The sequence below is a fragment of the Filicampus tigris genome, chromosome 1, assembly GCF_054856515.1.
Source record: "Filicampus tigris isolate MCC_2025a chromosome 1, RoL_Ftig_1.0, whole genome shotgun sequence".
Lineage (NCBI taxonomy): Eukaryota > Metazoa > Chordata > Actinopteri > Syngnathiformes > Syngnathidae > Filicampus > Filicampus tigris.
Window position 1 is genome coordinate 41,816,324 of NC_141217.1, and position 22,517 is coordinate 41,838,840.

At 45.2% G+C, this 22,517-nt stretch overlaps 2 protein-coding genes across 4 annotated transcripts; both read left to right on the top strand.

Moving 5' to 3' along the window:
- Positions 1 to 279: 279 nt before the first annotated feature.
- Positions 280 to 2,415, top strand: tac3a (tachykinin precursor 3a). Of its 2 annotated transcripts, none has more exons than XM_086045660.1 (7): positions 280 to 638; positions 859 to 974; positions 1,042 to 1,144; positions 1,383 to 1,412; positions 1,491 to 1,544; positions 1,879 to 1,945; positions 2,253 to 2,415. In XM_086045660.1, the coding sequence occupies exons 2-7, from the start codon at positions 873 to 875 to the stop codon at positions 2,269 to 2,271; spliced, it is 375 nt and encodes a 124-aa protein (XP_085901786.1). In that variant the 5' UTR covers positions 280 to 638; positions 859 to 872; the 3' UTR covers positions 2,272 to 2,415. The 2 variants fall into 2 exon arrangements, with proteins under 2 accessions (XP_085901786.1, XP_085901778.1); XM_086045652.1 differs by having other exon boundaries at positions 284 to 638; positions 1,039 to 1,144.
- Positions 2,416 to 6,267: 3,852 nt separating this feature from the next.
- Positions 6,268 to 21,014, top strand: b4galnt1a (beta-1,4-N-acetyl-galactosaminyl transferase 1a). 2 transcript variants are annotated; one of them, XR_015088287.1, is made up of 12 exons: positions 6,268 to 6,823; positions 11,715 to 11,935; positions 12,010 to 12,192; positions 13,900 to 14,006; positions 15,344 to 15,381; positions 15,513 to 15,693; positions 16,959 to 17,051; positions 17,146 to 17,333; positions 17,413 to 17,553; positions 19,137 to 19,374; positions 19,912 to 20,192; positions 20,723 to 20,868. XR_015088287.1 is itself a non-coding variant. In XM_086042349.1 (11 exons), the coding sequence occupies exons 2-11, from the start codon at positions 11,715 to 11,717 to the stop codon at positions 20,923 to 20,925; spliced, it is 1,593 nt and encodes a 530-aa protein (XP_085898475.1). In that variant the 5' UTR covers positions 6,272 to 6,823; the 3' UTR covers positions 20,926 to 21,014. The 2 variants fall into 2 exon arrangements, 1 of the variants encoding a protein (XP_085898475.1); XM_086042349.1 differs by lacking the exon at positions 19,912 to 20,192 and having other exon boundaries at positions 6,272 to 6,823; positions 20,723 to 21,014.
- The last annotated feature ends 1,503 nt before the right edge of the window (positions 21,015 to 22,517 follow it).

Consider the following 22,517-nt stretch of genomic DNA (forward strand, 5'->3'; position numbering starts at 1 on the left):
GCTTGCGTTGTGTTTTCATTGCGTCCCAGCTTCATTGGAATCGGGGTCTGTATTTGGTTTCCAGTTCACAAGTCAGCAAGTCAGCTCGACGCGCAGCTGTGTGGCCCATCTCGTCGCATCCATCACCATCTTGCATATAGTGACATGCAGAGGCAGCTGCTATCTTGGTAATGACTTCCTAAAAAGATTAGGATCTTGACAGTGACCATGTCAACTGGTCGCTGGAGTGGAAAGGCACCAAAGGGAGCACACCCGCATCGCCTCAATAAGATGGATACATGACAGGGACGACAAGAAAATGGACTTTTTCATGACTGTAATGTTCTGGTGCCTTAATTATCCTTCCACAAATGTGTGTGGGCTTTGTGATGACGTCTGTGTACGTGTGTGCGAGCGTGCGTGCGCGCGCGCGCGCGCGCGTGACAGCTAGGGGAGGGGAGAACCCATCAATGAGCAGGCTACAATGCTCTTCAGCCCAGCGTGATATAAGACCCTCTATTCCACCTACGTTCCACTTGCTGATTGGCGTTGCGCAGGTATCCAGCTGTTATTTATTGCCCCCGAAGTGTAGACCCCCCCATTTATCGGAGCAGCTCTCACCGCACTCGGTACTTGGCCACCTTCTCTCCAAACAACAGGTAAGAATATTGACAGCGGGCATGGTGTGAAATTGTTACATTATATTTACAAAAGACCGAGCATTTTTTCTTCATTGGCGAGGTTTGCCAACATTGCGTGCGTATTTACGCACGAAATGCCCTCCGAGAGCAGTTGATTCCGGGATTAAAGAACATCAATCGGCAGTAAATCGACCTCCATGGCGGAAAAAAAACGCCATCTGATCGTGCTATTTTGCAGGTGTTGCTGGGAAAATGAGAAGACGATTTTTATTGGTGTTTCTGCTCCTCCTCGTCAAACTTCGATGCAGTGAGTCCAGATGCGACGATCCCGAGTCACGCAAGCCAACTTCACTTGTAAGTTTTGTTTTGTTTTTGCCCCGACACGTCCCTGCGTCGATTGACTGATCTTTCCTTCCAGCAGGGAAGTCTGGGTTTAAATAACCCCAAACGGAACCTCATGAGGAGGTATAGCGATTTGGATTATGACAGTTTTGTGGGTTTGATGGGCAAAAGAGATGCTGCCGGTGAGTTAAAAAAAACACAAAAATTCACTACTGTCTATATATATATATATATATATATATATATGTATATATATATATATATATATATATATATATATATATATATATATATATTTTTTTTTTTTTTTTTTTTTTGTCTTTTTTAATATATATATTTATATGTATATATATATATATGTGTGTGTGTGCGTCTAACTGCTGCTCCAATTCAATACATTTCCTAACAATAATTGTTTAGATACAATCGCTGTGCAAGAACCACAAAAAAGTAAGTAATTGTTGCTGATTAACATTTTTTATTTTTAGTTTGTATCGATAGATAATGTGTCATTTGGGCTCTTTTTAGGGGAAATGCATGACATCTTTGTTGGATTGATGGGAAGAAGAAATTCCGAGTCTGGTGAGTGTGCCTCGGACTTTATCTGATTATATCAGACAATGAACAATTACACAATACAGGCTCCACTTGCTCATTTGAATAGGATCCAAAGATGTATCAAAATCCTGCAATTACAAAGTTAGGATTGCTCAATTTACACAGCACTGACTGCAAATTTGAAGCGTAGGACAAATTAACATGAACGAACCTCTCTGACAGTGTGAAAATTAGACACCATGGTTATACGGGCAGATATTGTTGAAGTTTTGCAGGCGTGCCTAATGTGGCCAGTGTGGCAACTTTCTTTCTTTCTTTCTTTCTTTCTTTCTTTCTTTCTTTCTTTCTTTCCATCCAGACAACGGTCCCTGGAGGACAGCATACCCGGAGAGGAGAGGGATTTATGTGAACAAGTGTAGGCTGAGGTGAGGGACTTTTCTCTTTCAAAGGGCCTACAGAATGTGCAGCATCATTCACTGAAGAATAAACCCATTCGTCATCCATGCGGTCGCGCTTTTTCTTTTGCACTCGTCCTCGCGGGATGGCAGTTCAGCTGGAGCCTTAATTCAGCGGACTTTGGGGGGCTACTAGATGCGGGCTACACCCAGGGCCGCTCAAAGAGAAAACCTTGTAGAGCGTCTGCTTGCTCGGTCGCTTATGTGACTATTGGTGTGAAATGTCAAAGTCAAAAGAAATTCTCATCTTAAAACCGGCCGGGGTGTTTTTCTGCAGGTTTCTTCAGGGGCTGTGACAGAGCAGAAAGCACAAACGTCCACACAACGAAGGAGTGGCCCGACGGAGAACATGAATCACGTGAATCGCAACCTGCCAAGCGGCCAATGAAAAAGAACATGCTTTCTTGATTCAAAGTTCCAAATAAACATGCTTTTATACATATGCTTCTCCTGTGAGGATGAATGCTCAATAACCAACTGTGATCGCTCGCATAAAATAGCCCGTGTGCCTCAAGGAAAAATACGTAGTGGAGATGGGCGTTTCCCTTTCTTGCCAGCTGTGGATTTTAGGGCACATTCATGAGAAACACCATAATCCAAACATTTTCCAGTTTAGAAATGAGTTGTGAAAAACTCATACTTACAAGGTGGCCTTTACCTTTAATGTGAAAGTAACATTCCAAGCATATACCTCATTGCAACTGACAGTATGCGGCACATCGGTTTTTTGGGAGTCCCGTGTATTGCTCATGACGTGAATCGGCATCCGATGGCAATCCTTCACTCATTTGTGGATCTGGGCCCGCATCGGATCTCTGAGAGATGATTGCTTCAATGCCTTGTGCCACTAAAATGCAGGAAATCACACCCATGACTTAGTGGCATCCGTCCTATCAAGCGCACCCAGCCATAGCACGTGCCACCAATTGGCCACTTTGACTGAAGATTGCAACCTTCAAAGCGATGATGTCGAACAGGATTCGGCAAAACTCCAGAAAACGTCTTGATTACAAAGAAGAGTTTGTGTGTGCCGAATCCCATTTCACAGGAATTTGAATGAGATCGGTTCATTGTGAAAATTGCCACATGCCCCAGTCATACGAGGGTGCGGACACTTGTAAAACTTCATCCGCAAATGTCACCTTTTCAGCTTTAGTGCTCACGCCGCCGTTGCGGTGGCGGAACCTCTCGGAGTCGCTGAGGTCCAGGTGTGACTGTTGTGCGGATGGTGTGACGGCGTGATGACGTCGCTAGCGGGCCTCTTGACGACACACTCGGAGGAGGGACCGTAGCGTAGCACTCCGGGCTTTCCAGGAGTTCTGCTTCCCGGGGAAGAGCAGCACACACACACACACACACACACACGCACCCCTGAACCCCAACTCCCCCAACACAGCATGTTCTCACAATGGCCGGCAAACACTAAAGCATACGATTTTAAAGTCATAATATCGACGAATGGAATCACAGCCACTGCAGCGGGTCAACGTTTCGTGACTCGAAGCTCATCTGTTGCAGTAGATCACCGCGTGAATATGTAAACTGGCAAACTGCTACGTTAGCTTCTTGAGCTAGCCACTACCTGCTACCGATTGGCGCGGTGTCATACGCTAGGTTTGTGTTTTAGGTTGTACATTACTTCAGCATTTCATTTCCTTTTATTCTTGTGCCAAAGAAAATATTTTAAAATGCGTGCATCGCACGACAGTGCATTGTACGACACACTGATGGACACTCGTATTGATATGAATATACCACCGGTCGATTAAGTTAAGAGTATTTTGGTTGACCCTTTGAGGATAAAGGGAGTAGATGGACGGAGACTTGTCTTTCATCCACATACCTAGAAATCAGAATCCTAAATGTCAAATTCAGAAACAACTGCACCGACGCACACACACCGGTGGATGGCGTTGATGCCCCGTTTTAGATCAGATGACATCAGCACAGTTTAGGGCTGCCTTTTTTCCTTTCGATGATTATCAAAGAAAGGGCACAATGGAACTGTTTTTCTTGCCTGGTGAACGGACGAGAGTCTATTCTTTCATTTGGTCGTTTGGTGTTTGTATAAACATTGACCACAGTATCCCGTGGGTCTTGAAACTGTCAAAATGCTGGCAGTGAATTTAGTAGTCTTTCACAACAATTTCAAATAGGCATACAGTATGCCTATTGTTCATAATTCGACCACATGAAAAACACGATGTGTGTCTTTTGGCCTGTTCTTCAGGTTTGGCAGGATGAATAAAGCAAGCAACTCAATGGGTGGCAGGATCGGCAATGGATCTGTGTCATCGGAATTGCAAATGCGTTGAGCTGCAGCATCGACAATAAACTGACCAATTATCCCTTTGTCGACAAGGCTTTGTGTCCGCTGCAATCATCTACTTTTCAATAAACTCGTCTCTGTTTCAACGTCTGAGTTGTGAGGTGCGGGTCAGGTGCACAATTGAAATGCATCGGACAGCTACGTGCTCATTTCACCTGCCATCATTGCCATTGTAGCAAATTCGTTTAATGTACAGTTTACAGCACGAGTTCAGTTAGAAAGGCCCACCTTGCTGATAAGCAAATAAATGACTTTCCTATTAGTGCAGAGGAACATTCATGAAAGGGTTGGCAAGCGCCGACAGGGTGACGCCCAACGGTAACATGAGTCATGTCAGCTGAAATGTGGACAGTCAATGGTTAAGCTCTCTTGATTTGGTTTTGGTTGACTAATACTTGAACATTTACATTTGAAAAGAGTCTGTGGAAGAATTAGCCATCTCTGCTCTCATGTGCCTGCAAAAACAACCAATCGCATAGAAAAGAGGGCGCTATACAAGCGACAGCCCATTTACCGTAGCTTGTATGAGTCATCATCATCACCATCATCACCATCATCATCATCATCATTAATTCACTGAAATGAGATGTAATGTAGTCATGTACACAAATTTCAAAAGGTACCAGTTCACAACGAATCTTCCACAGCTGCAGCCCGGCATGGCCGACCGACCGACCGAGAAGGATTTCTCCCAAAAGTGGAATGACAGTGAAGTATATTTTAAGATAGACCTAACGTCCATGTCGTATTAGTCGTCTTGATTTAACGGTGGAGAGTGGGTGCCGATGGGGTCAGTAGGCTGTTGCGCTGACTCTTCAAAGGAAGGAGGCACAATGGCTCGCCAGACAACAGGCACCTTAGGATGATCAGGCTGAAATGGATGCCGAGTGGGCAACATTGAACACACATTATGGCACTATACAGCGTTTGTTCAAATCATGTGAACGTCAATCAAATCAAGTGCTGCAGGAAGTTGACATCGGCGAAGTGAGCAGGGGCCCGATGGTCGTCAATGTCGAAATCTCCATAGCAGCGCCTCCGAGGATGTGGTCAGCCTCCGATCTTGTAGCGGTTAGTTGCTGAGTGAAAAGGGGGCAGAGAAAAGGTCCAATTTCATGTACAAGCCTGTACATGACAGATAGAGGAACTTTAACTTTCAGATGTTTGATGAAAAACTCACCTTGTTTTGTGTTTCTTGGATAATGAGACGGGGGGGGGGGGGGTTCGGGGCGGGGGGGGGGGGGTCGGGGCGGGGGGGGGTCCGGGGAGAGGAGGTGGTACATGGTTTTTACATCGTCTATTACTTGCATTTTTCACACTATTCACATCATTACCGTACCAGAACACAACCTAGCATGTTTTTTTCCCCACATGGCATGTCAAGTTAGGAGGGAAATTCCACAAGCAAATTCAAATGGCGCAACCTGAGTCACGGGCAGATACTTGGCAGTAGTATCACTCTTTCCTCTTCCTGTGCTCCGAGCTGCACAGCGACAGCGGCTGACACCGAGGTTACTTGGATTTCCAGGGAAGTGAAGCCAAGGTGTTTCTTTTTTTTGAAGTTTCCTTCCACCCAAGGTCTCTATCGCAATCCAAGTCAAAAAGATTGGCAACATTTACTCCCCCGAAATTGTTGTTACAAGCATCTAATGGCTTTGAACGGAAAGCAGGCCAGCACGTGATGTGTGTGCATCCAGTCCGAAAATGTCACAACATCACTTGTCGATCACACGGCGGACACGCTGAAACACAGCAGACAGCCACAAAGTCAACACTGCGCCAGCTCTGCGCGTAACGATGATTTTCAACACTTGATATAAGACCTTTCCGTTTGTCTTACATCCAGCCAGAGGTGTAGCCAGAAATCTTCCAGTGGCGTGGCCATGCATGCAGCAGGGTGACATAACAGCTCTCGCTGGTTACAGGCACGAGTGGGTCATGCCTGCAGGCGCGTGCATGCCTCGCTTGCGCGCAAATGTTGACAACTCCCTCAAAAACGAAGTTGTTCATCTCACCATTCAAAGCAAAGGGAATTTGCAACGAGCAAGTTAGCAAGAAGAGGACCTGGAAAAACCAAATCACAATTTTGAGGGGGAACACAGCAATTTGAATAGTTTTCAAAATGTCCTCGTTTTTAATGTTGCCCATTTGGATTTTTTAAAGACAATGTCCGTGAAGTTTGCTTTTAGTCTTGGATATGAAGTGATTACTCATATTTAACAAGAGATATCGCCGATTCTCCCTGGTTGTGTTTTTTGTTTTGTTTCGTTTATGAAGAGCTCGGGTTGTAGCAAGAAACGCCCGAGCTGCCTACATCAAGCTCGCGCCAACGAAATGACTTCCGCAGTGCCTCGAGATGAGCGCGGACCGAGTGGAACTTAAAGCCGCGGCGACGAGCCCCGCCCACAAGCAGCGACAAGTTTGCATGGAGCACTTTGGGGGAGCTGCTCCATGCACACGCCTCTGCGCTCTCAAGTTGGACCACAAGACCGGACGAAGTGATCCAGCGGCTGCGCAAGGTAAGACACACGACTCGACGCGCAAATGTTGCTCAACGCAAACGTGAAAGGCTCGACTAAGGACAGCCAGAGCACAAGTTGTTGAAATATAACTCAACTCGTCTTTATTTATGTAGCTTGTTTACAACAGCTTTGACTGTGCACTTTGCGACCACGTAAGATCGGATCGTTTTTTGTATGGTAAAAAAAGTATATAAATGATATATTATAGATAATGAATAGATAAATAGAACTTTGTCTTCATTTATTTTATAAAACGCTTTTGCCCATAAAAAACAAAAAATCAACTCCTAGTGTCTAATATGGCCATTTAGGATTTAGGAACACAATTTCACGCAATTTTGTAAGTGGTACAGTGTATACATTTCAAAGTATCCTGCCTGACATTTGAGCAGAATGTTTTCTTAGAATTATTAGGCAAACATGTTAGAAATTAAATGAAGACAGAGTTTTATTTATTTATTTACTTACTTACTTACTTACTTACTTACTTATTTATTTTCATAATGAAAAAGACTCAAAGTGCAATTTAAGGCGCATTTCTTAAAAAGTGGACAGCACATTACATCTAGGGCCACAATATAAAAAAAGAAGATTAAAAAAAACAAAGTAAGCCATTAAGGAGCAGCTGTTGAGCTACCAGCTAACGATAACAGCTGCTAGCCACTAACGCAGGAGACTTGTGTTGTATCATACAATGACAGCGTAATCAACCTGCGGTTTGTTCGTGTCCTAAATTAGCGACCGAATGTGACTTCGAGACGGCGTTGTGTTGGTGTTGGTAGCAAGCGTTAAAAGTGCCGATACGCCAAAAACGGGAGTCAAGTTAGCCGTTACGCCACCACGCGGGCCAACTTCAAAGTAAAAGTTCACTAAGGCGATTGCATTGGCATTCCTGACTCAATGCATTATTTGGTAAGCTTTATTTTGACGTTAGCCTTTTTTGTTTTTTTCACCAATTACTCTGCGGATCCTGCCCAACCGATGCTTGATCCTTACCAATCAAAGATGAATCGTCCACTGCACCACTTGTGTGTACAGTAGGGTTGTTCGATTTTGCCTAACAAGAAAATCCCGAATATTTTCTCTCAAACCCGATTTTACGATTGCGATTACGATTTCTTTGTCAAATAAAAAATAATGAAAAATGAAGTATTTTGAATGTCTTTTATTTAAACTTCATTTTTCTTTCTTTGAACTCAAAACGCCAGTCAATTTAACTTAATACACACAGAACGATCCATTGGGATTAACAGCATTTTACCTACACAATAGATTTCAGATCTGTTCTTAATTAAACCAATAATGAAAGAAGAAAGTGCATATACCATCTGCAACGAAATCATTAACATGAGGGTAGACAGTCAAGTCTGTAAACCAAACCGTCTGTCAGCAAGTCATTTTGCCAACCATTTGCCAAATCATTTATTAACCCATTAAGGCCTAAAGCTCCTTGCTCAACATCTCCCCTAAACCGAAGGGCGACGTTAGAATCACCATCTCAAACCTGAGGCTGTCCCAGAAATTCAACACCTCCCAAACAATTGATATCTCTGCCCCTGTAGCAGATAACATAATTAAAATAATTCCAAAAGAATTTGAGATCGTAGACATGTGGCTTTCATACAGGCCCGAATTTATGATTATTAACTATTTCAATCGAAGGTGTAAAGATAAAGTCTTCAGTGCAAGAGAAGCACTATTTTTAATTTTTAAAAAGTGGTGATCGTCACCATCTTCAATTCTGTTACAAAGACATTGCTATCGTCATTGTTTACAAACATACATCTTAACCATATATCACGTTCTGCTGACGCGTCGCCTTTTTCACTGCCGTCACTTGTTTCAGAGCTCCCGCAATCATCTGCGCCGCCATTAATGTCCGAAAAAATTCCGGGACATCCCCCGCGGTCTCACGACACCATCCCATGTGTATATTCTGATGCATTTCATTGGCTAAGATACCGAGAATTGGATTAAAAGAGGTAAAAGACATATCCGCTCTCTCCTGCCTTTAAAAGTAGAGAGACACAACAGCGCTCCCGGCTCTCGAGTTAGAAACGCGGTTATGTGCTCCCGGCCTTAATGGCTTAATCAATGTTCTCAGAGCTGGGCATACCGCTTATGTGACGGGCCGGTCCGCCTATCCGTCTATGATGGACGCCCATTTTGTAGGCCATAACCGATAGACGGGCAACATAAAAACGAGTCGGACTAAGCGTAGTCGGAAGCCCATTTTTTTCATCGTCTATTTTCGCGGCCAATCGGCCTGGGCGTGTTTGATTTCATTACGTCGCTGTACAGAATGTTTTTCAAATCTGTGCAGGGAATTTGTTGTTGCGAGAAAGAGAAACCAGAATGTCCAATTGCCGGCTGCTGTTTTTCTTTTGACTCCTGTGCCCATTTTGTCTGACTATTCATCTGTTCAGAAGTCAGTTTATCAAACCTCTAGAGGCATGGAAAATAAATGTACATTTGCACGCCCTACGTCAAAGTAAATACTATGTTTTGTGAGAGCATGACATCGTATCTTTTGAGAGAAACTCAATGCACTGTTTTTCCTTATTTTGATTGATGTGAGAAAACAAGTACGGTAGATGTTTGCTTAAGAAATGCTTCTACTCACACTCATATTCATGAAGCTTTCTTCCAACAGAAAGCATACGATTGCCCTTTGCTTTAGCAAGATGTTATCTTGTTTCGCCGCGTCATGCACGACTCACTACCCTGCTCGTAAGGCATGTCAGAAAAGCCAAGCTTGATTTGGGGTTGATCAGGGTGTCAGGTGAGGAGCGGAATTTGGACCCAAAAGCAGACATGACACGGAAGTTGAAAAGTCAAAGTCTTTGATCAACAAAATAACAAAAATACAATGCAACTACAAAGAGCAGGGCTGCATGCAGAGGACATGGGAGGAGAAAGCTGACATTCTGGCTGGAAGAGAGCGCGATGGACTGACAACGTGCCACTGGGAAGCTCCAGCTTATCCTGGACACTGAGCCTATATGACAGAATAATAATGTGACGTCATAAAATGGCCACAGCAACTGCATTAATGGTGGATAAAGGCTTGAAATGATTTATCTTGATCCAACCCTTGAGACCAAAAAATCCTGGCATTTGAACAGTGCTCTTTAGACTATCCGGTGTTTTCTATCACTCAATCGATCACATTTTATTCATGTAGCATTTTTCATACATAAAAATGCGACTCAAAGTGCTGTGCAATAAAAGCATTGAAAGAGAAGACCCGTCCCCTCCCTCCTAACATACACAAAGGCACGCTTCGACAAGCACGCTTGCACTCACACTCGCGTAAAACACACGCATACACACAACCTGATAAACTACGTTCAAGAAGGCAGGGCAAGGCACAGAGAGACCACGTGAGGAAAAAGTATCGGTGCCCAAGGGGCGCTCGTCCGCGCTGAGAGGAAAGGCAGCCCGCGGCCACATGCAGGGGGCGCCGCCGTCACAGAGACCCCCGGCTCAGATTGACCGAGGTAGCCCCTACACGCGGTGCGGTGGCCCCCCGGGCCAAGGGAGCCGCCGGGAGGACGCCACATCCACCGGCCACCCGTGGGAAGGCCGGCCACACCTCTCAACCCGGAGGCCCCCCGTGCGGAGACTCTGGAGCTGAAAGCTTACCAATGGCCGCTCATTGTCTATTGTTTAGTCCTTTGAAACACGTCTTAAATGTATTGCTAATATTACAGCACTGAGGTCCAGATGAAAGACTTGTTTTATGAATGACCTTCATGCGCACCCAAGAACACGTTGTCTGGTTTCGCTTCCTTTGTCAGTGGTGTATTCATCGAGAGAAGGCAAGTGTACCCAGAGACCACACTAACCCTAACCCTAACTTTTTTTTTTTTTTTTTTTTTTTTAACGTCGGGGGCGCTGCATTGTTAATTTTTAACATAAATCGTACAGGGGAAGTTAGCAGGGGAAATGATACAATCACTTCTCAAATTGACTCTCAAAGTTGCCTGATAGATTCATGAACTGCTCCTGCGATGAAACGAGTAAAAGAGTGTTTTGAAGGACTTTCTAATAAAACACAGTTGATAAGTGACAGCCTCAAGCACATCTAAAGTGGCTACATTGTTGCCGCTCTCCTGTTATTTTTTGGGGCAGTTGTCTCATTTAATAATAAGAGTAATAATCCATCCATCCATTATCCAAACCACCTGTCCTCACTATTAATATGAATAGTAATAATAATAATCGTACATTTTATTTGGAGAACATTGAAAAGAGCCCAATGAGACTGAACACTAACATAATGGTGAAACTCTGACGGAAAGAAAAGGACACATCGGAGAGGCAATGTCTCCCGGCTGGCTTGGGAACGCCTCGGCATTCCCCCGGAAGAGCTGGAGGAAGTGGTCGGGGAGAGGGAGGTCCGCGTTGCTGCCCCCACGTCCCGACTTCAAATAAGCAGAAGAGAATGAGCGAATGAGTGAATTCACGAACATACAGACAGGCCACAAACTAACAAGGCGGTAGAATTGCAGCTTTAGAAAAGGGAGTAAGCCGTTGTGAAGAGACAAAGAGGAGAAGTGCCTGGATGTTTGGGATGGCATGTGCGAAGCAGCTTGAGAGTTAGCGAACAGAGCGGCGTGCGACGTCCTGGTGATGTGTCCTTTGCATTTTAGCCAATGACAAGGGAACACATCGAATGAGCAGTTGGAGAAGCCGGCGCGTCGGGCTGGGGTTCTGTCGATGTTAGCACGCAACAGTGTACGATGGCCGTATCTCGGGTATAATGCCATCGCAAACCACGCGTTGTTTGCTAACTCAAGCAAGGCGGCATTTTTGAAACCATTTTCTTCTGGATTCGATATGATGCACTTTGACAACCTCCGGTATGCTGTGATCTTCCTTCCAGATGCGCGTCTCCTACAAGAAGGGCCTTGGACTGCTTGTGACGAGTGGTTTGCTGCTGGTCGTGCTGTTAAACACAGGCCAGCTCAGCCCAGGAAGCCGCGGCGGAGTTGACCTACGGCCTGGAAGGATCAATGAAATGGAGACTGCCATCGTGGAGCAAATTCAAAACCTCTTCAATGACCATAATGACATTTCCTATCATGTCAAAGAGGATGTAGCATGGTGGGTTTGAGTAAGTCAATGTTGTTCTGCAATACTTGATCCTGGTCATCACACACATTTCTTTTCCAATACAGTCGATTGGCGAGAAATACGTGTGTTTGTGTGGCCGATAAGGAGACTTTTCAGCTGCCCTTCTCCAACCTGCTCTTCCCGCGCGTAAAGGCCCACGACTTGGGCCTGACATTTTTACAATCCCAGCCCGACCCTGAGGGTGCGAAGCATCGCCGAGCCCGAGAATACAGCGGTGTTCAAATGAGGTAATGTCCTAGTTGAGTTCACCGCATCGGGCGGCTGTCGAAAAAGAGTTGTCATGATGCAGCTTACCTTTGGGTAACCTCTTACGCTACATTCATGAGATGACCATTTCTTTGGTGGCAAACTTCAAATTAGCAGAGTTGGGCAATTTACTCAATCATGACGGTCCGTCATTCGTCAGCGGCCCGGGCACCCGTCCTTCATTGTCAGTCCGTCATTATTTCAAGCCCGACCAAACCGTAACGGTCAGTCCACCGCGGGTTCCCAACAGCGTTTCCGTCGTCGCTTCTGTCGGCCGATTTCAGCGGTCCGCCAGTCCGTCAATGGTCAGTCTTTCAAAAAAACAACAACAGCAACACATCATAGTCCAACAGATGAAAGATCCAATTTGATTAGAATGGTAAATGGAGTGCACTGCATATCAGCGTATCTACATCATACGGTGTGTGCCCAAAGAGCTTTACAAAGCGAGAGAGCACGCTGGTGGCTGCCTGCAGCTGCTTTAACTCGAAAAACGCCAAATATATTCATTTCAAGTTTCAAATGGCTTACTGGGATCCCACACCGTATTGTAGCCAAGGTTAGAATCCAATCCGATCTATCCACCATCTGTCAGACCCAACGCGATCTTCGTCTTCTTCTTACCTCTCCATCTTCTCCTTCTTCCTCTCTTAGTTTCTTGGCAGATTACAGCTCTTTGGTGCATACCGCCACCATCGTTTTTCCCAAATACACTCGATGCAGTCTAGTCAACCGAGGCCGCTGTATTCGCCCCCGTGAGCAAACGTGAGACAGGAGGGGTGTGTTTCGGTCAGTCGTCAGCGAAATGGCCGTCTGTCAGTGATGGACTGAGAGGTCCCTCGGTTCTTGGCCCAGTTAGCGATGATTAGACTTACATCCGTCATTGCTTGGTGCTTCCCTTTTGGGAGTTTCTCGTCTTTCGTTAGCAAAACGGGTGCCGGGTGTCCGTCAGTCCGCCACGGATGGAATGCCCACCTCTGCGAATTAGGATACATGTCATATTTCAGGTGAGATGTACAAGCTCCAATTCCAGTGAGGTTGGGATGATGTGTAAAATATGAATACAAACCTTTGCAAATTCTTGTCATGTTATATTCAATTTAACAGAAGGGGTTTGTGGATCCCCCCCAAGGCCAGCGCCCTGTTGGCCCTAACTCTGCACAGCAGTGAATATGTTAATGATCATAAATTCTCATGGACGGTAGACACCTGAATATTTGCACAATTTCATGGCAAAACCTGTCATGGAAAGTGTACGTTTCAGTTGAAGCCTAGGATATTTGAGCCCTTGGCAACACTATCTACATGGGAGCACAGCACTACAGACTGAATGATATCTTTTTCGGATATCTTTTATCCCATTATTGTTAATAGGTTATTCTATAATGGGCCCTTGTTTGATGTTGTGGTCAGGCACGTAAAAGTCAGATTTTTTGTAGCAAACCAGCACCCGCAGCAAGTGTTGGGCCCTGTTAGGAAATGGCACAGCAGCCGTTTCTTTGAAGCGTTCCCGCTTTCCTTGAGTTTACGAATGGCCACTTATTGTCTTTTGTTTAGTACTTTGAAACGTGCCGTAAACGTATGGTCAAGTCACGCACCGACACGCGTCGTCGTGTTCATTGGCCACTGATGCTTCTTTATCTGTTCCTTTTTTTCAATGACTAAGACACACTACTGTGTGTTTGAAGGTCCTCCAGTCCCGCAGATGTGCTGATTGTAAATGAGGCTAACAGTCCTCTTCAGTTTCCCTCGCAAGGTGTGGCAGTGCGGCCCCTCAAAACAATCATCATACCAGGTAACGCTGAGACTCCCAAAATGTGGTGCACGGCACAGGGTGTGTGTGCGTGCGTGGGTGCGTGTGGGGTGTGCGTGTGTGTGTGTGTGTGTGGGGGGGGGGGGGGGATTAAAAGCGTATTGGCAGTAATGGGTCATAAATACACATTTACATTGTTTGTTTCATCCTTTTTTCACTATTTGGTTCCAAATAAACCTTCAAGTTCAGATGTTTTGCATAGTTTGACACTCAATATTGAATTTTGCAAATTGAGTCTGAGTGATGCACGCAAAGCTGAAATAGAGTAAATCCGCCAGTGAACTTTGAAGTACATTGATGTCTATATGGACAAATATATTTTTATGCACACTTTGCTACTTTTATCATTCTACATGCTTACTGTGCAAAAAGTTCAGTTCCAGAACTCGTGTCATGTATTGTGATTCATTTTCCTCACGATCTATCGTGCATGACATAATTGCTGTAAGCACCAGAGGGGGGCATCCCGTCAGTACTGACGGAAAGTCTGTCATTGGCGACCGCTCGTTTTGCTGGCGAATAACTTCAAACTTAAAAAAAAAAAAAAAAAAGAGACAGACTAAGCACCGACGGAAGCGGGTTTTCATCCGTCACCGGAATCGTCACTAACCGGGTCAGTACCGACAGACCTTCCCAGTCCGTCACTGACGGATTTCCGATTTGCTGAAGACTGATGGAAACACGCGTCTCGAGTGAGTTTGTGCGTGGGTTTTTTGATCAGAGAGAAAGAGGGGCTCCTCCGACAAGAAAAAAATGGTTGACAGTTCAACAGCAGTAAACTAGTCAATCTGCTCACCAGATACTTCAACTTCAACTCCAAGTCCGCTCGCTCCTTTTTTGTCTCGGTCCCGGCCGGTCAAGGAAGCTGACTGTGCTGTATACCGTTCAGTTCGAAAGACCGCAATGATATTGTACCACACAGTTTTTATCATACCACGCTGTGTGTGTGCGTGTGTGCGGGTGTGGGGGTGGGCGGGTGTGTGTGTGTGTGGGGGTGCGCATGTGTGTGTGTGTGCTTGTCCTGCGTGAGCGTGTGATGTTGTAAGTACGTTCTCAACGCCGATTGGCTGTTGCCGACACGAACAAAAAGAACTGTGATTTAGCGATGATGGAGGCGTGGTTAAAACAACGATGACGACTGACACTGTTGGCCTGGCTGACGGTTCTAAAATAGCGCTGATGAACTGTAATTCAGCAGAGACAGAATGGCGGTTAAAAGAACGATGAAGGAGTGATGGACTGACGCTGGCGAATGACGGACCGGCAAAATTTACTGACACGCCCGCCTCTGGTAAACACCAAGTTTGTTTGTACTTTAGGTTTGGGTCTTATTGAAGAAGCAACGTCAAACCATACGGTAAGTTCAGCCTCCACCCCCGCCCCCAGTCCGCATCCTTTTATGCACAACAAAAGTTGGTGATTCATAGTGTAAATAAGCTTAAAAATGATCCATGAATCCCCCCCCCCTTTGCTGAAATGATGTCGCAGGTGTATTTGAGCGCCACACTGGGGACTTTTGATGTCGCTGCTACAGTGGAGAGGGTCTCGGTTAAAGGAGAAGGAAAGACCCACATGATCCTCTCAAGTGCTTTTCTCTCCGCCCTGAACAGGCAGTTGCAGTTTATCACCTATACAAACACAGTGTTCCATCCCAGGACATCAGACACAGGTGCCGTTGGCTCACATGGGAACAATGTCATATAATGCTATGAAAGAGACTTTCTAAGCAAATCCAAACCAAGCCCGTTGGTCACATTGCTATGCAGATTAGTTTTGACAGAAATTTACATCTTTGGTGTTTGCACTGCCCCAGAGAGGATAGGCAGAGAAGAAAGAGAAGGGAAGGGACATTGTGACTCTCAGAGGCGTTGTTCAACTCGGGGCTATATACTGTAGTTAATGATCAGCCTTTGGACTGACGACGCGGTCTGACACAACAGCGAGCGACCGCAAGCACCCCTGCTCTCATGGGAACCTATCAGAAAGGCAATAAAAGGACTTTGGCCCTCTTCAAGTCTGGTTGAACCTTGGCCGCAAAACCACAGAGGGATGGATGCAAAGATAGTGCCATCAGATAGTCACGAGCATTTAGGAGAAGTGGTCCCCAACCACCGGGCAGATATATTGAAAAAATCCAAATCCAAATTTGGTCGTGGAGCGTATATGTCGGGAGTGTACATTATCACCCGGGCGGGAATATACATCAGCACCTGAACAAATAACAACGCAAAGGCTATTGAGCGTATTGTTCAATAGGGGCCAAGTTATTATAATCCCATGGGAAGTTCGATATCCCCAATCAGCTACGGTGGCTCTAGTAAAGCCCGTGGGACTGAGAAGAAAACATTTTTGTACTACTCCAAAACATGGCAATTGAATAGGGGTTGGTAGACTTTTTGTTTCCAATCTCCAGGATGTATGCCAGGGACAACTGTGGCAAGCGCAACAACGAAGCGCTCTTCCACTGGCCAGCAGAAGGTACAATTACCCGCGAATCCACCCGATTCAATTCATACGACACAACAATGGCTTTGGGTTCAACGAATGGGGCAGAGATGTTAGACCCAGTCGGTACGTTTGCCGCTACTGTCTATTTCTTCTTTGGGGTGTTGTGCCGTGAGATTTTTCCGATTTTCCAATATGTGCCTTGGCCCAATAAGGGTTAGATGCTTGTCAGTGGACTGGCTTCTGCACTCCCACGCTGGGCTGCTGCTACGCCTTGCCGGCGATTTGATGGCAAATAGGTCCAACTTCAAACACGTCTCTGGACGTCGGCGCGCCGCGTGCCCACACGCATTGACTGTGGCTTTGCAAACAGTCAACATGGTGGCAATGAGGAAGGACAAGGGAGCTTTTTCCTATTCAAAGAATAGGAATTGTGCGGAAAGCAAAATCTGATGGCGGGTTACATTTCAGCTGTATTTTTCTCCACAGTTCAGTTTGCAACTAAAGGTCACCGCTCATTTTTCACCATAAAAATTGGACATTCCGCCGTCCCAAGACTTTACAACTCAGGCTACCCAAAAGGTTTTTGAACCTTTTCTACCGCATAGTTTTATGTATTCTTTTTTTCCAAGTCATCTTCAGAAAGTTAACCAGTGCTTTTGTGTTTCCTCGCAAGAGACCAACATGAGCGCTCTTGTTACCATCGTGACAAAGACCTTTCTACGTTACGACAAACTCAAAGATCTCATCGACAGCATACGGCAATATTACCCAACCATCACCATCGTGATAGCGGATGACAACGAGCACCCTCAGCGAGTGACCGGACCTCATATTGAGCAATTCATTATGCCATTCGGAAAGGTCGATATTGATCCAACTATCGCATCGCGCGTCATGATGAGTGAACCTCGACAATTACCGCTGCCTATTTGATCATCAGGGTTGGTTTGCTGGGCGAAATTTGGCAGTGTCTCAGGTGACCACCAAATATGTGCTTTGGGTGGATGATGATTTCATCTTCAAAGCAGACACCAAGTTGGAGAAGATGGTGGACATTCTGGAGAGGACCAGTCTGGATCTGGTAAGATGCATGGACATAAGAGTGGGAAAAGGAGTGACAGCACGAGGCAAACACAGTTTTGAAACTTCTTTTCTTTTTTTGCAAGCAAGCAAGACTCTTGAACGTGACAACGGTAAAATCAACCGGAATCCAAGCTAAAGGCCAAATGAATCCATTTATTTTGCTAGTGCGGTGATACGAGAGACTATCACTAGAACAAGGGCAAATACAGAAATCCATAGATGGATGTATTTCAACTTGTTTTCACACACTTTGCTACCATTTGGCACATTAGAGACTTCAAGTGGGAGTCGACCCAAAACATTCCTTGACAAGAAGATGTTCTCTGCGCCTCCACTCATCTACACACGCTAATATGATTAATATTGCGTTTGAGGAATACGTGTTAAAGAGTCAAATCCAACCGATTTTAGCCATCTCAGGTGGCGGCCATTTGGTCACTTGATGTCAACTAAAAATAACATCGCGGTTGCCCAGGTACCGACCAATCACGGCTCAGCTACAGAAAACAGGTCAAAAGTATGTTTGAGTGATACATCTCGACTTGGGGGCAAGCTTTGTATGTCAAGAGGAGCTAACCTCAGCCTGGGATCTTACGGAAAGGACAGAGAGCCTTACGTTGGCAGGTAAACCTGTACAGTACTTTCAGTAACTCATTACCTTTCAAAGTCTGTATTTTGAAAGGTCATGAGTTAAGAATAATTCTAGATGACATTCAACTTTTTGAGCATCATAGTGTAGTTCCGCGTTGGCAATTATAAACATTTTGGGGGGTAAATGACTGAAGTCTTTTTTTCTCCGGCCGGCCGGCCTTGGTGCATGTGCCGTGCTAATAGCGAAGGCTTTCTGCAGGCTGTGACCGATGCCACCAGATGTCGCAGTGGCCCTGCGGAGCAGGCACGGCAACTGCAGTTTGTTGAAATGTTTTTTTATTGATACCAAATTCCTCAAGCTGTTGTGTTTTCCCTGTAATTCACAATGTAGTTTCACCGTATCGAGCAGGGGTGTCCAGCTCCGGTCCTCAAGGGCCGCTTTCCTGCCTCTTTTCCAGCTCTCCTTGCTGCAACGCACCTGATGATGGTTTGCAAGCTTCTTCAGAGCTTCTTCAGAGCTTGCTAACCATCATCAGGTGCGTTGCAGCAAGGAGAGCTGGAAAAGAGACAGGACAACGGCCCTTGAGGACCGAGTTTGGACACCCCTGGTATAGAGTATCAAGTATATTCATGAAAACATTTTTGGGATGATACATTACCCCTATATGGGATGCAGCCAGTACATGAGCAACCTGGACTTAATTACAACATCGGCTGCACTTCTTTATTTGGTCACTATCACATCAATCCAAAAAAATAGTAATGTACTTGCTAAAAATTGTGGGGGGGGTTTCCCCTTTGTTGATCTTAGGTCATCCAGAGCATGGTAATCCGTAAAGGCAACTGAACTCGTGTTTGTTGAATGTGTTTGGCAATGATGCTATTATGCTAAAGACATTGGCGTCTGGTTCCCTTTGGTCAACTTCATAATTTCACTCCTCTTTTTTGGGCGTTGTTCCTTCACATTGTTTGCCGTCGTCCACGCTCCAGGTAGGGGGCGCGGTTCGAGAGGCGACGGGCTGGACTTCAACCTTCCGTCACACCATTTCAGTGGAATCGGGGGGAGAAGATGGTGACTGTATACATATTCGGCGTGGCTATCATCATGCCGTGGAGGGATTTCCCAATTGTGTGGTGGCTGATGGTGTCATCAACTTCTTCATGGGGAGAACTGACAAGGTGCAGCAGGTGGGCTTCAACCCCCGCCTGGCCCGCCGTGGCCATCTGGGTGAGTAGAGCCTGCACCCAAGAGTGCTTGCGCTGCAGCTAAATGTCGGCAACAAAGACAGCGCTGCCTTGAGATAGGGGTGCAACTCGTTCAGTGAGCACATTTGTAATTGAAAACATTTGCATCTCAAATCACCTTTCCCCAGTGAAATGATTGGAAATGCTACGAATCCGTTCGAGCTTCCCACAAAAACAAAACTTTTTCTAATGTGCTTTTAACTCGTTCAGTGCCAGACATTTTCAGAGCCTCTTTTACCCTCTTTGAGAAAAATGAAAAAAATATAAATAAGTTGCTGGGGTTGAATGGCTGGACTGTGAAAAGACATATGAAAACGTTTTTGGCACTGAATGAGTTCATAAGAAAATAATTATACAGGAAGTCCTCATTTTACAAACGAGTTCCGTTCCTACACTGGCGATGTAACACGAATGTTGGCATATGTCGGATTTCACCGTTAAAGTCGAAATTTACGTCAAAATACTTTGTCTAAAAAAATGAAAATACATTCAAATAAAAAGCATAAGATGCTGTACTTAGGATGACTGCTCAGAAGTAGATGGAGACGGAGGAGAGGAAGGCGAAAAAGGCAAGGATACTGCCGGTGTGCAGGGACACGATCGAGACACTCTGCGCATGCTCATTGCGCAGCCGCAAGGAATGCTGGTCTTTGTAGTACAGGAAGTGCTTGAATGCGGAGGTGCGCCGTTTGGCGCCAAACCCGTCGCCGATACACAAGCAGAGGTAAACGAGCTCCGAGAAGCAGCACAAAAGCATCTTTTGGAGGGAGCCAGGAGCAAAGCGACTGCTTCATTCCTGTGGTGAGTGACGTGAATATCAAGTGTTTTATTGAAAGTTGAAAGTAACACGCGGAAATGACGTCCATTTGAGTCACGCCGCCGTACACAGCGGCCTATTCAAATGCCGGCGCAACTCTGTGCGCTCAATCGTGGAAACGGGAGATCCAGAATGTTTCAGAAGTTTGACTTCAAGCCGAATATTGACTGCACGTAAACGTCGTCACTCTGGTGCCGGGGACAAAATGGAGGAGGAGGCACGGGCGTCGTAAAGTGGAAACGTCGTAGGTCGCTTACGTCGTAATTTGAGGACTTCCTGTGCTTTATTTTGAATAAACAAACAGCACGTTTGGTGTGAGTCGCCACCTCTGGTCGTCTATCCGCTCAGTCAGCGGGAGAGGATCCGATTTCCAATCCAGCAATGCTGTTAAGATTTGTGATTGGGTGAGAGTGTTAGTTGACATGTTGGGTAGTTAATGACAAAATGGCTTCAGGATTGAAAACTGGTGGGAAAGAACATTTCCCACAGCCGAATGTTCTTTCGCTGCCCACAGAATTCTTCATTGACGGGCTGGGCTCTCTCCACGTTGGCTCGTGCAGTGACGTCGTTATAAGCCACGCGTCAAAGATCAAACTGCCATGGAGTGGATCCAAATCCGAAAAGGCCTATAAAAGATTCCGATACGATGACGAACATGACATTCACGATGAAACCTTTTACTTCTCAAACAGGTTCAAATGCATGAGCAAGCATTAATCAAGCCTGCTCTCCCTTTTGATGCCAATAGCCATTTGACAAATTTTGTATTTATTTTTTATCCCAGCCAAATCATGTTGTTGTTTTTTTTTTTGTGTGTGTGTGTGGGGGGGGGGGGGGGGGGGGGCATGTCGCATCATGTTGGTAGTTGATAGAATTGATGTCCTGTTTGTCTCTCTCTGGTTACTGACCAGGGGTCCACAGGATGCTCCTGCCGCACTCAACCGCTGGCTATTGCGCCACCTTGTGGTTGATATTTGTGGCTCATGAGCTATACATACATCAGTGTTACGTTTTGAAAGGAGCCTCCAAAAGCCAAACGCAATGTGCTCTTTTTCCACATAAGCTGTGACTGTAACTTCAAAGTGTCAAAGTGGCGCCATCATAAAAGCACAAGTAACTGTACAGGTGATGATTAAGCAACGTTTTACATTCGACCGTGCATACAAATACTAAAAGAAATGAACTGCCGTTTAATGTTCTTACATAAGATTAGAATGAGTGTAAATGACAAAGACAGCTTTGTTGATGGTGCACATTTCAGCCTCTTGGATTCCAGCTCTATCTCAACGACAATTGCCCATCATATGCACTGATTTCATGTCACTTGTGTGTTACATGCTGCAGTAGAGGCTCCCAAAGCTGAAGTTATTTGTTTTTTCCTGGAAACTTTAGGGCCCCTGGACTTTGGCAGTTCCACAGCAATCCAGTTTACAGTCAAATGCATGAACTACTATCAAATACCATTATTACTGCATAATTATGCATGCTGTATACTATATATACAGAAGTACCGTTAAATTGACCAGCCCATAGACAAAAGAGAAGCAACTGAGTTCTTTTTTCGCTCATAATGCCAGAATGTGCTCATGTGAGCAAAGAATATCCGGAAGGCTTAGTAGCGCAAACGTGCTAAAGTGCTGTGACACTCCAAGGACTAATATGATTGCCAATGTCTTGTTGCTGGTGTTTTTTTCCCCTTTTCTACATCATGGCGCTGGGGGGCCAGAAAGCACAAGGGCGTTACTTACCTCTTTGTCTTTCTCATCCAGCACGCCGTAATGTTATCATGACGCCCTTAACGATACCCCTGGTGTAAGTGATAGTAATAATTGTAATGCATGAATTATTTCTCAAACTTTTTTATATTTGACATGTGTATTGACCATAGGTGTATTTTCGAGAGCGCAACTTGCTGTTGGCCACACATTCGCTCACCATTCATTTGAGTCAAAATGTTTTTTTGGGGAAGCCATTAAAAGTCGAGCCTATATGAAAAAAAATATATATATACAAAAAATGGAGTTTTAGAAAATGGTAATAAATGAGCCTATCGATGACGTGTTTTGTGTAACATGTTTCAGCAGGTTGGAAGCAGTCTTGTAGCGAATAACGACGTGAAATATTGACTGCCGCATGAGTTGTTCCTTGGGTTGACTTCTACGCAAATGCATGGAATCTACAAAATCCAACGCATTCTTCAGTACTGCAACGCCCTACATGTATTGAAAGTTATCGTTGTAATGTGTACAAAGTTGGGTTTTGACAGGCAACATATTCCCCAATGAATTGTGTTCAAAACATGCTTAGTC

Bases quoted from the DNA above. Each gene is read 5' to 3' on its own strand.
- tac3a (XM_086045652.1), top strand. From the start codon at position 873: ATGAGAAGACGATTTTTATTGGTGTTTCTGCTCCTCCTCGTCAAACTT. The intron at 1,145-1,382 runs GTGAGTTAAAAA...ATAATTGTTTAG, and splicing joins GGGCAAAAGAGATGCTGCCG to ATACAATCGCTGTGCAAGAA. The intron at 1,545-1,878 runs GTGAGTGTGCCT...CTTTCCATCCAG, and splicing joins AAGAAGAAATTCCGAGTCTG to ACAACGGTCCCTGGAGGACA.
- b4galnt1a (XM_086042349.1), top strand. From the start codon at position 11,715: ATGCGCGTCTCCTACAAGAAGGGCCTTGGACTGCTTGTGACGAGTGGT. The intron at 15,382-15,512 runs GTAAGTTCAGCC...ATGATGTCGCAG, and splicing joins AAGCAACGTCAAACCATACG to GTGTATTTGAGCGCCACACT. The intron at 19,375-20,722 runs GTGAGTAGAGCC...CGCTGCCCACAG, and splicing joins GGCCCGCCGTGGCCATCTGG to AATTCTTCATTGACGGGCTG.